Genomic DNA, 12,713 nt, shown 5'->3' on the forward strand with positions numbered 1-12,713 from the left:
TGCCCCCACGCTAAAGTCTCAGCTTCTATGGAATGTCGGTTGGCATTATGGAAGTTCCTCAAAAAATTAAAAATAGGACTACCGTATGATCCAGCAATCCCACTTCTGGGTGTTATATTATATATATATATATCCAAATATATATAATATATATATATTATATCCAAATAATATGAAGTCAGAATCTCTGTGGTATCTGCACTTCCATGGTCACAGCAGCACTATTTACAATAGCCAAAATATGGAAACAACCCAGGTGTCATCAATGGATCACTGGAGAAAGAAGATGTGGTATATGTATGTACAGTGAAATATTATTCAGACTTAGAAAGGGAAATCCTACCATTTTCTAAATAAATGAGCCTAGAAGACATTACAGAGAAGGCAATGGCACCCCACTCCAGTACTCTTGCCTGGAAAATCCCATGGACGGAAGAGCCTGGTAGGCTGCAGTCTATGGGGTTGCTCAGAGTCGGACACGACTGAGTGACTTCACTTTCAGTTTTCACTTTCATGCATTGGAGAAGGAAATGGCAACCCACTCCAGTGTTCTTGCCTGGAGAATCCCAGGGACAGGGGAGCCTGGTGGGCTGCCCTCTTAGGGGTTGCACAGAGTCGGACACGACTGAAGTGACTTAGCAGCAGCAGCAGCAGCAGCAGCAGCAGAAGACATTATGTTAAATGAAAAGCCAGGTGGAGAAAGACAAATACTGTACCATATCTAAATATGTGGAATCTAAGGGGGAAAAAAAAGTCAAACTCATTGGAACAGAGAATAGAAAAGTGGTTGCCAGGGGCTGACAGAAAAAGGTAGGGTGGGGGAAAAGGGTACGAATTTTAAGTTACAGAACCCATCAGTTCTGGGGATCTAATGTACAGCATGGTGACTGCCATTAATAACACTATATTGTGTACTTGAAATGTGTTGAGATTGGCTCTCAAATGTTCTTCAGTTCAGTTCAGTCGCTCAGTCGTGTCCGACTCTTTGCGACCCCATGAATCGCAGCACGCCAGGCCTCCCTGTCCATCACCATCTCCTGGAGTTCACTCAGATTCATGTCCATCGAGTCAGTGATGCCATCCAGCCATCTCATCCTCTGTCGTCCCCTTCTCCTCCTGCCCCCAATCCCTCCCAGCATCAGAGTCTTTTCCAATGAGTCAACTCTTCTCATGAGGTGCCAAAGTATTGGAGTTTCAGCTTTAGCATCATTCCTTCCAAAGAACACCCAGGACCAATCTCCTGTAGGATGGACTGGTTGGATCTCCTTGCAGTCCAAGGGACTCTCAAGAGTCTTCTCCAACACCACAGTTCAAAAGCATCAATTCTTTGGCGCTCAGCTTTCTTCACAGTCCAACTCTCACATCCATACACGACTACTGGAAAAACCATAGCCTTGACTAGATGGACCTTTGTTGGCAATGTCTCTGCTTTTGAATATGCTGTCTAGGTTGGTCATAACTTTCCTTTGAAGGAGTAAGCGTCTGTTAATTTCATGGCTGCAGTCACCATCTACAGTGATTTTGGAGCCCCCCAAAATAAAGTCTGACACTGTTTCCACTGTTTCCCCATCTATTTCCCATGAAGTGATGGGACCAGATGCCATGATCTTAGTTTTCTGAATGTTGAGCTTTAAGCCAACTTTTTCACTCTCCTCTTTCACTTTCATCAAGAAGTTTTTAGTTCCTCTTCACTTTCTGCCATAAGGGTGGTGTCATCTGCATATCTGAGGTTATTGATATTTCTCCTAGCAATCTTGATTCCAGCTTGTGCTTCTTCCAGCCCAGCATTTCTCATGATGTACTCTGCATAGAAGTTAAATAAGCAGGGTGACAATATACAGCCTCGATGTACTCCTTTTCCTATTTGGAACCAGTCTGTTATTCCATGTCCAGTTCTAACTGTTGCTTCCTGACCTGCATATAAGTTTCTCAAGAGGCAGGTCAGGTGGTCTGGTATTCCCATCTCTTTCAGAATTTTCCACAGTTTATTGTTCTTACCATGCACAAAAATGGTAATGTGAGGTGATGGATGTGTTAATTAACTTGATAGTGATGACCAATTCACAATATATTTATATATTAAGTCATTATCTTGTACACCTCAAGAAATCACAAGCAACATAAATATATACAATTTTGTCAATCACACCTCAATAAAGCTACAGGAAAAAAGTCTCAGCTCCTGCCTACAAGGTCCTTGCCTCTTTAACATTTAAAAATTTTTTATTATTTATTTGGTTGTTCTGGGTCCTCATTACTGCATGTAGACTTCTCTTGCTGTGCCTTCTCTTGAGGTGGAGCACGGGCGCTAGGGCACACGGGCTCAGTAGTTGTGGCACATGGGCTTCGTTGCCCCATGGCATGTGAGAATCTTCCAGAATCAGGATTGAACCTATAGCAGGCAGATTCTTACCCTCTGGACCACTAGGGAAGTCCCCCTTGGCTCTTAATACCCATGACCTGTCTATGCTACCCTTTGCTTGTTTCCAGACCAGGGAGTAGGTACTTTTCTCTGTGTGGAACACTGTTTTCCTCAAATGCCCTTTGCCTTGTTTACTCCTATTTATCCTTCAGGTTTCTGCCTGAATATCGTTTCCTCCAGGAAGCCTTCCTTGCTTCCCCTCCAAGAGCAGCCTGCAATGTCCCCTACCTTGGCCCTCCCTTTCCTTCCAACCACAACAGAGGACTCTTTGGAGGCCAGGAACGAAATCTGTCTTGCCTGTTTCCCAGGGTGGTTTCTGGCCCAAACAAGTAGGTGGTGGTGTTGTTGTTGTTTGTTGTTTAGTTGCTAAGTCGGGTCTGACTCTTTGCAACTCCCATGGACTATAGTCCACCAGGCTCCCCTGTCCAGGGGATTTCCCAAGCAAGAATACTGAAGTGGATTGCCACTTCCTCCTCCAGGGGGATCTTCCTGACCCAGGGACTGAACCTATGTACTTCCCTGGTGGCTCAGACGGTAAAGTGTCTGCCTACAATGTGGGAGACCTGGGTTCGATTCCTGGGTTGGGAAGATCCTCTGGAGAAGGAAATGGCAACCCACTCCAGTACTCTTGCCTGGAAAATTCTGTGGACGGAGGAGCCTGGTAGTCTACAATCCACGGGGTCACAAAGAGTCGGACACGACTGAGCGACTAAACTTTCCAAACTTTCTCCTGCATTAGCAGACGGATTCTGTACCTCTGAGCCACCAGGGAAGTCCCACCTGTCCTGTAGTCTCCCATAATTCCCCATCTACCAGTCTCAATATCACAACATGGTTAACACAGGGATTCTCTACATAACCTTGCACTTGGTTCCTGGAAGGCCAAGATCACATTTCTTCATTTCTGCACCTCTAAGTCCTTGTGCATGCAGATGGCTCTCAGCAAAAGTTGGTTGTTTGAAAGAATGAAAGGATTTATTTTGGCTGTATGAAACAGTTTCTGAGGCTGTTGGCTTAGCTGATTCTAAACTCTGAGAAAGCAGTGACTGTCTTGCCTACCTGATATTATTCCCAGCACTTTGCCTGGAACCTGGCACTTAGTGGCTAAGTACAAGGGCAGATGAGAATTCCAGGGAGAGCCCATTCAGTATAAGGAGAAGCACTCCATGTTGCCAGAAGTGGGTGAACCTCACTGGTCCTCTTTCCTCTGGACTGTGGGGGGCAATTGGCGCTACTCATCACATCTCCCTGAAACACACTTTTCTCTAACCTTCCAAGATCCCACATCCCCTGGATTTCCTTGCACCCATAGCCACTCCTCTGATGTCATCTCATCCTCCTCAATCTCAAACTGTCCAAAGAGCTCATAGTCATCTCTGCAGGACACGCCCTAGGCACTGCACCTCTCCATCCAACTGCTTTCCTGGCTTTTCAAAACAGATCTCTCCTGCATCTGTCCCTACAAAATATACTCCTCTCCCAGGCTCCCTCCAAAAGTTCACTGTATGCCATCTTGCTTTCACAAAAGACCTACATTAGTATTTGTTTTCACTAACAGAAAACTGAAGCGGATTTTCCCTTTTATTAAAAAAAAAAAGGGGCAAAAAAGCAAAAAAAAGAAATTCAGCATTTGTTTTGCGGAGTTATTATAGAGGCATCAGGCACCTCCTAGCATCCCAGGCAGTGAGTGTGGCACTGGCAAACTCCTTCTGCGGGAATGACACTCAGCATTCTTAACATTAAGCTGTCTCAGCTTTGAACTGTGTCTGTGAACATCTGTGCTTCGCCTTGACTTATTTTGCATTAAGATAATTGCTTCTTCACTTTTTAGCCATTTTGGCTTATGAAAGGTTTCATGAGCACCTTCTACATTCAGATAGCGAGGGAAACCTGTATTTGTGAAACAAGTCAAGGAAAACTCCATATATTAAAATGTATAGGCAGATGTTTATTATTTTGTTACCTTCTTTCCATTGCACAATTCCACATCTATTTATTTTCACTTTTAGTTTTTTTTTTTTATAAAGGTACAAGGAATTTCAGAAACAATATTAAAATAATCAAAGGATTTCAGGCACGGTTTTGTATTAAAAGCATAGCTCAATTTCTGATTTCCTGCTTCCCTCTATGATACAATCTCAAATGATTGTAGATACACCCCAGAGCTCACCTCCCAGTGCTGTCTTCACTCTCAGAAAGTTCCTGAGTCAATAGTCGGGGGTTCTTAGGGTATGGAGTAAGGAGATGAGTACACAGTCTGCTTGTCCTGAGCCTGAGGGCCCTGCAAATGCTGGGCAAGTCCTACTTCATCAGCCAAGAACAAAAACAATTTTTAAAAAATGGCTTAAAAAAATATCTGATAAAAATTACCTATCTCTCTCCCTTGCTGTGAAATAATTTAAATAATTTATTGTAGATGTAAAAAAAAAGGAAAAGAAGTTTGTTCATGGATGCCTTCATATTGTTTTTAAGCACGAGGTATGGGTCCCTTAGGGGTGGGGAGAGCTTGAGCAGGAAGGCTCCGTGTGGAGGAGGCATGTGGGCAGCTCCCCAGACAGGACCTCACCTTCCTGCCTTTCAGCTTGTGCCTTGGGCTTGATGATTCTTCATTCTCTGAGGCTAGGTATTCCCTTTTGAACTTGGGGATAGCAGAGCCTAGCTCACCTGTTTAGAGTAGGATGGGTCAGTGAGTGGGGTGAGAGGGCTTTGTAAACTGTGAAGTGCTGGTCACAGATGAGGTGGGGGGAGATAACCCCATTCAGTGGAGCTCTGCTTCCCCGACAATGCCTGAGATTCGGCCTTTGGCAAGCTTGGCAGGACCCAGCAACTTAGTAAACATGACAGGGAACGTGGGCATGTGGTGTGTGTGTGGGCAAATGAGGGGACTCAGCCATGGCAAGGGGAGGGGGCCATCAGGAGCACACAGCCTTCATCGTGCTGCAGTCAGGGGTCCCAGAGACCCCCAGGATGATGTTTCTTACTTTTTAGGAGCTTTCAGCGTGGACTTAGAAGATGGGGTTGGAGTCCCAGATCCTGTCTGGCGCTCACTATCCTCATCTTCACTGAAAATAGGTACAGATGCACCAGTCCACTGGGTCTCTGTCCTGTGTTGCAGAATCATCTGGGAACTTAAAAAACATATACCAGGCCAGGCCCTACTCTGGAGATTCTCCATCAGTGGTCTGGGGTTGGGCCTGTACATCTGTAGTTCCTGAAGGCTCCCCAAAGGAATTCAAAGGTACAGCCTGGGTTGAAACATACCAGGCCTGTGTTGCCTCCTGCAGTTCCCATCTTAGTTCCAGGATCACCCTGTGCTTTGGGCAAAACTCATGGCTGGCACAGCCTTGGTAAGGAGGGGCACATTTAACTTCCAGCATTCCCTGCCTCTAGCTGCATTGTTGTACTGACCACTGTGAGAGAGAGCACCTTAGAGAAAGGGCTTAGAATACACAATAGAGAGACACAGAAAAACTGCCAGTTTGGAAGGGAAGTCAGGGTCATCTGGTTCCAGTTCCTTGCCCACTACAGTCATCCCTCCCCAGAAGCCCTCCTGGGTGGGTGCCGATGGGGCTCTCCTGCCACACTTCCAGGGCGCAGGCTCCCCACCTCCTGAGGACCTCTTCTGTTACCTTGGGCTGAACTCTACCTACATCATCCTGGAGGAGGCAGGCTCTATGACCTCAGGGCTTTGGTGGTGGCAGTCAGTGGTCACGGGCACCACTCTGCTGTCTGCATCCCCGCCTAAGGGACAGTGTCTACACATATTTGGCTAATTCTGGTTGAAGGGAGAGAGGATGGCCTTCTGTCTGTGTTCCACCATTAGGCGGAACCTTGACTTACTTCCTGGAAATTAAACTTCCTCTGCCCCTATGTTGTTTGAGTTCCTGCAGCAAACCCAGATCATCACCCTGCAAAGTAGCTTTCCTCAGGTCAAGGCCAAGGTTTTTTCATCTCAGGTGGCAGATCCTCTAAAGGACAGCACATTCCAGGGGCCTCCTTGCTCAGATGGAGAAAGTGAGACCAGAGAGCGAATGACTTCTGAGAGGTCACAGAGCAAGTCAGGGGCACAGATGAGGCCAGAACCAATGGATTCCTGCCCTGTGGGCTGAGAACCGCACACGTGCTGCCTCACAAACAGCAGATAGACCCAGGAGACCAGGAGCTCAGCCCAGCCCAGCCATGGATTCTCTGGGGATCTTGATTACTTGCCTGTCTCTGGGCCTCAGTTTCCCCACCTATGAAATAAAGAAGCTGGACCATGCCACTTCTTCGCAAACTTCTAATTTTTAGTAGGAGAATTATGTATTCCATAAAAGCCAATGTTACAAAACAAAACAGCCCTCCTGGCTTAATCTTCCCCACCCTGCCTTGCTATGAACCACAGCTTGAAAACCAGAGGCAGCTTCACCTCCTAGGTCCTTCCAGCTCTAACTTTGTACAGCATTGTTTTCCCCTTGAGAAATTATCGTGGACCCTTCAAAACAAGTAAACCGAAGGCAAGGTATCATCTAAAAAGAGTCAATTCAGACACCATTGTTTTAAGAAGGCAAATGGAAAATCGGCAGCAGGTCCCACTGGAATCTTTCAGCGACGAAGAGTTTCATTTCTGGTAAAAAATATAGAAATAGTAGCTGTTCTCGGAGGACCTGTGGTTTGATTCTGGACCTCCTCATGGAGCCGACTGGTGTCCCTGAGGGCGAGGAGGGCAGAGGACTCTGTTCAGAGCCTCGGTGAGTTCATACGCAAGTTTCTGATCTCCAGTTCCAACTGTTTGGCCTGGACCTCCCGCTGGGTCACCAGCTCCCGGAGCCTTCGGATCTCGTCTTGTTGCCGATAGAACATCTGCAGCAGCTGGGAGAGCACAGAGCAGAGCGGAGGGTCACTGGGCTGTCCTGGGATGCAAGGGTGCAGGACCCCAGCAGAAAGCACTGACATTGCCCCTTTGTCACTCAGAAAGGGGGGTGATGATATGAACATGGCTGAGACTTGAGGGCACAGCCACAGTAGATCTTTTATAAAAACCTTGTTTTCTTCACCCAGGAAATGAAATTCAAAAAAGAACTGACGTTTCAGGTATTTGTTTCCTTAGATTTCCCCACGGGTGGAGAAAAGGGTACTTGACCCTGAAGTTCTAGAGACTGGAGTTTTCACCACCACTAACCTGTGTGACCTTGGACAGGTTACTTACCCCTCTGAATTTCAGTTTCTTCCCCTGGAAACTGGGGGTCAGAAAACTAACCTCAGCATTATTACAATTGCTGCCAGTGTACAGGATGGCACTAGATGTTGGGTGTTTCCCCTAAGGATCTCTGTTATTCCACTGAATGCTGACAACACCCCATGAGGGCGGGAAGTAGTATTAATGCTCCCACGTCACCACTGTGGAAACTGAGGCTGGGGGGGATTCAGCCCCTGAGTCCCAGAATTAGTGCTCAGGAGAGCCAGACTCAGAATCCCTCCATGAGACACCAGCCCTTGTATCTGTTAGCTGCTACCTACTCTCGGGGCTGTTGAGAAAACACAATCAGATGATGCGAGTGCCTATCTAACTGGGACCCGGCACATGGTGGGCACTTAATAAAAGTTGAGTCTAAGAGCACAGAAAATCCTAGAGAGTCAGAACCGGAAGGGACTTTAATATCCAAGTCAAGCCCTTGTCTTTTTACAGATGGTTCCTCACCATCTGTAAGTAAACCCACCATATCTTGGCATGTGGGTGGTGCTCATGACCTGCTTGTTAAGTGAACCAGCAAGGTGAGTTAAGTGGCCAGGCCAGGCCACACCGTGGGTCATTTTTCTCACCCTCACTTTCTCCCTCCCCTCCCCAGCTGCTCCCCTCCCTTGGTAGACCCAGCCCCGCCATGTTCGCACCTCGTTCTCTGTCTTTGGTGGGGGGCATTCGAAGATGTCAAAGCCATCTGAGAGCCAGGTTTTCTTCTCCTCCTGTCTGTGTTCTGCCGCCCACCTTGGCGCCTTCTCCTCTAGTAGGGAGAAGGGCCTCCGGCCATCCTCTGCAACCAGGCTTTCTGTCTGGTTGAAGAGATGAGGCGAGGTGGGGGCCGTGGGCATGGAGAGGGTTCTCTCTGAGGGTAGAGGCTGCGGGCTCAGAGGCTCGGCACCAGGCCTAAGGGACATCAGGACGGGCTCTGGGAGGGAAGCAGAGGGCTGTGAGAGGCTGGAGAGCCCCTGAACAGACGGGCCTGAGGGGTGCTGACACACACGGAGCCGCACACAGACACAAAGATACATGCCACACGGGTGGCCCCATGCAGACAGGCACAAGCCCACAGGCTAGAGCAGAGTGCAAATGTACACTCATGTGATAAAGCGAGGCTTGGTTTGCAGGGGCTGCCCCAGAACACCATGAGCTCCTCCTGCCTGTGCTGCACTCTGCCATCTACCAGTTCACGAATTCTCCCAACACCCGCCTCCCACTGTGCAGGCCCTTGTGTTGGCAGACCCAGGAGGGAGGGTCAGGGCAGGCAGAGGGGCAGAAGGGCCCGGGAAGGGGCCACTGCCTACAGGGTCTCTGGGGTTAAAGAGTAATTGCAGAAGTGGTGGGAGGATGGGCAGGGGATCCAGCTGGGACTGTCCAGTCACTCTGCATAGTCCAGGGTATAAAGACATTTCCCATGGAGCAAAATTCCTTGAATTGGGGAGAGTTTCCTGAGCCATTGGGGGCAAGCCCCTTCCTGCCTCGATCCGCATATATGCATCCTAATGGCCAGAGTCTCACCAACTGGACCCCCAGGAAAGGCCCCTAGTTGCTCTTAACCAACTGTCAACCACCAATCCTCTGGGGTTATGGGTTATGGGAAGACACAAATATCAGCCAGACCCTCTCAGCCACTTGGGGCCACTGGACACTCCAGTGTCCCCCACATTCACCTGGGCCTTTTCTCTGCCTTCCTCACCTTTATTCATCCCACTGAGCCACTCCTGGGCTGTCAGAGAGGGCTGGGCACTGGCCGTGGGCGGGTAGATGTCCTCTTGGTAAGATTCTGACTGCAGGAGCAATCAGGACAGTGAGAGTGGGGATGGTTGGGGGAACCTCTTAGAGAGCCTGGGGTGCAGACTCTCCCCCCGACCCCTGTGAGTGGAGGAAACTGAGGCCCAGAGCGAAGGCACGTGCCCCAGGTCGCGGAGTGACTCAAGAGCAGCAGTAGCGGGGAGGGCACACTGCCCATGAGAAAGGCTTCCCTTTGAGGGGAGGCCATCAGCCTCCCGGTGGATCCCCAGGGGGATGGGCTCCAGGCTCCAGGTCCCAGGCTCCTCCTCCTCCAGGAGGGGTTCCTCCCTTGGAGATGGCTCCTACCGCCCTTACCCGTCGGGGTACAATCATGGATACGGGCTCGATGAGGCTTTTGGTTGTGATCAACTTGTAGAAACGGAAGATCTCACAGGAGGACACGTCGAGACCTCTCTTTGGCATAACACCTGTGGGTAGATGACGGAAGAGGGCCAAGGGATTCCTCAGCTGGGGCCTGGGGCAGCAGGGCCCCAGGGTGAGTGGCAAAGCCAGGCTGCACACCTGGATGTGAACAGAGACCACCCTCCTCCCACTGTTCTTCCCTCAACAAAGCGTCCTACATTGGGTCAGGCCCTGTGCTGGGGAAATGGGGTTGGAACCATCAGACTTTGCCTCCCATCTTCAAGGATTTTAGCCAGACTTTTACAGGAAGTGTGCTCTGCTCTAGGCCTTCCATCACTATCCCCACAGCTCCCAACCCAGACGGTCTTTATAAAAAAAAAAAAATGTATTTATTTAAGTTGTGCCACTTTAAAAAAAAATTTAGGTTGCACTGAGTCTCAATTGCAGCATATGGACACTTAGTTGCGGCATGGGGGGCCCAACCAGGGATTGAACCCAGGCCCCCTGCATTGGGAGTGTGGAGCGTGACCTGCTGGACCACCAGGGAATTCCCCTAGATGCCCTTAATACAGCGACTCCAGCTTCCCTTTGATTAATGTCAGCACGCTCTTATCTTTCTCCATTTACTTTTAATCTAGCTGTGTCTTTATGTATAAGTGGGTTTCTTGTAGAGGGCGCAGAGCTGCATCCTGTCTTGTTTTGCTTCTTACCCCTAAACATACTTAAAAACTAGGGCCTCTCTTAGGTCAGTGTCCCCCATCTTCTTGCTACTGTTGTAACTGCTCAACTTTCAGCTACGACACCTTCATACTCTCCCCATGCCTTGCTCGGCTTCCCTTCTGGCTCCTCAGGTCTTGCTTCCTCCAGGAAGCCGTCCCTGGCTTCTTCCTGCGTGCTCCCAGAGAACATCCCACATACTTCAAGTAGAGCTCCCATTGACTCAGAGTGTTGACCTGCGCTGCTTTTAGGGTGGGTCCTGCAGCTGACTCATCCCTATCTCCCAGGCCCCCGTGGCCTCCGTGTCCCACACTCACCAATCCCCTTCTGTGGATTATAGGAGTGGTATTCCGTCAGGTAGTTCAGGTGAGGTTTGTTGGCACTGATCTCATAGTAGTGGATGTTCCTGTCTCCCTGCGGGAGAGAGGGTACCATTCAGGGCCGGGTCCCGCAAGCCCCCTGCCTGGCCCCACTGCCACACCTCAGAAACCTGATGCTCACTATGAGTGATGAGTCGGCAGAGCCACCTCACACAGGGCACACCAGGGAACGGTCACCAAGGCAGCAGGGGGTCCTCACTTTAACACTCAATCCCCCCAACCATGACCCAAAGCCCACCCGTGTGTCTCCAAGGCAGAGGCTTGGGGAGCACAGACCTGAACCCCACTCCATCCAAGAGCTGCACACGAAGGTCAAAAGTGCAGTGTCCTGAGACGATCCAGTGGGTCTTACCCCTGGGGCACTTCGGGTTGTCATTGTCATAATGACTGGGTGGGCGGGTGGCTGCTGTGCCTGACACTGGGGTGAGGGGCCAGGGATGCCGAGTACAGGACAGTCCTACCCGGTGAAGACCCCCTCTGCCCAAATTCGAAGGTGCCCCTGCCAAGAAACACCAACTGGTCCCTCCTCATCTGGACCCAGAATTGCGGGGTGAGGGGGTGGTCAACTAGCTCAGGGTGTCCGGCCAAAGCCCTGGCCCCAGGTGTTCCTGTGGAGCCAGGAAGGTGGGAGAGGGCTGGGGGCTCACCACAGGGGTAGAGGATCCAGCCACTCTTGCCTGGCCCTGCCCCTGCCTTGCACTCCAAGGGCCCCAGGCCAGTGGGACCAGGCAGCGCCTCCCTCCTGTGCCAGACTGACCTTTCCCACCACGTAGAGCATGTTGGTGTCCGCATCATAGAAGGGAAATAGCACACCTGAGGAGCCATCGAGGTCCACCTCTGTGACAGGCACAGAGAGGTCATCCTGCAAAGGAAGGAAGACCAGGAAGGCCTGTGGGTCACTCATTGAGGACCTTGGTGGTGCTAACATAAGAATTCCTGCCCCAGGGCTCTGTGTGTGTGTATGTGTGTATGTGTGTGTGAGAGACAGACCACCTCCTTTTGCCTTGCTGGCATTTTGCCTTTAACAAATCACTTCTCATATGCATGATGTCATTCCAGCCTTCGTCCTCCTGTATTATATCTACTATGAGGCAAAGAGATTCAGAGATAGAGAAGTCTGTTCAACTCTGGACAAGAGCTCCTTGAAATCAATACTACTTGGCCCGGTCTTCACCCCCTTCCTCACCCCCACCCACGTTGAACAGGCAGCTCTTCTTGCTCACATGCCTCCCTATTTCATCCTAAGTCCTTGCTCCAGCTGTTCCTCCCATCCAGAAGGCCCTTTGCTTCTCCCACCCAACCCCGAGTCCTGGTCCCAGGCCCAGCCACCTCCCCTCCCTGACATCAAGGCTTCTCCTAAGTCCTAACCCCTCCCCCTCCTCGAATGACAAGATGCACAAGGTCTGGGTGAGTGCCATCAGGCTGCTGGCACCTCCCTGGTTGTCATCAATCAGTTTGGTCAGTGAGCGAATGCATGAATGAACAGATGAAGCAGCACTCGGCTAAGGGGTGCTGGGGAGGGTGCAGCGAGGGGCATTGGTAGGGCTGCTCTGGTGACTCACCTGGTCCCAAAGAGCCATCTGCCGGTTGTTCCACCGGGATGTGCCTGTGGACAGCAGCTTCTTCAGGTTTCCCAGAAACAGCACTTTGTTGGCCCGGTGCCCTTTATAGTTGGCTTCCTGGAGTGACATGTGTGGTCAGGGACTCCTTGGCTTCCACCCAAAATGCCTTCTTTTCTCATCCCAGCTTTGCCTGGGGGAATCCTTCCAGAGGCACCACCTCCAGGAAGCCTTCCTGGATCTTTCCCATCCACATAAAGTCT

General features: G+C 50.1%; 1 protein-coding gene across 1 annotated transcript in view; it reads right to left on the reverse strand.

Moving 5' to 3' along the window:
• Positions 1-4,349: 4,349 nt before the first annotated feature.
• The window catches only part of CORO2A (coronin 2A), a 67,687-nt gene continuing 59,323 nt past the window's right edge, over positions 4,350-12,713 (reverse strand). The window contains exons 6-12 of the mRNA XM_027549735.1: positions 12,454-12,570; positions 11,649-11,753; positions 10,829-10,925; positions 9,747-9,859; positions 9,337-9,427; positions 8,294-8,568; positions 4,350-7,273 (exon numbers count right to left, since the gene is read on the reverse strand). Of these exons, the coding sequence (XP_027405536.1) occupies positions 7,142-7,273; positions 8,294-8,568; positions 9,337-9,427; positions 9,747-9,859; positions 10,829-10,925; positions 11,649-11,753; positions 12,454-12,570 (930 nt within the window). The 3' untranslated portion in view covers positions 4,350-7,141. The remainder of the gene's footprint in view (positions 7,274-8,293; positions 8,569-9,336; positions 9,428-9,746; positions 9,860-10,828; positions 10,926-11,648; positions 11,754-12,453; positions 12,571-12,713) is intronic.

This window comes from Bos indicus x Bos taurus, chromosome 8 (assembly GCF_003369695.1).
Source record: "Bos indicus x Bos taurus breed Angus x Brahman F1 hybrid chromosome 8, Bos_hybrid_MaternalHap_v2.0, whole genome shotgun sequence".
Taxonomy (NCBI): Eukaryota; Metazoa; Chordata; class Mammalia; order Artiodactyla; family Bovidae; genus Bos; species Bos indicus x Bos taurus.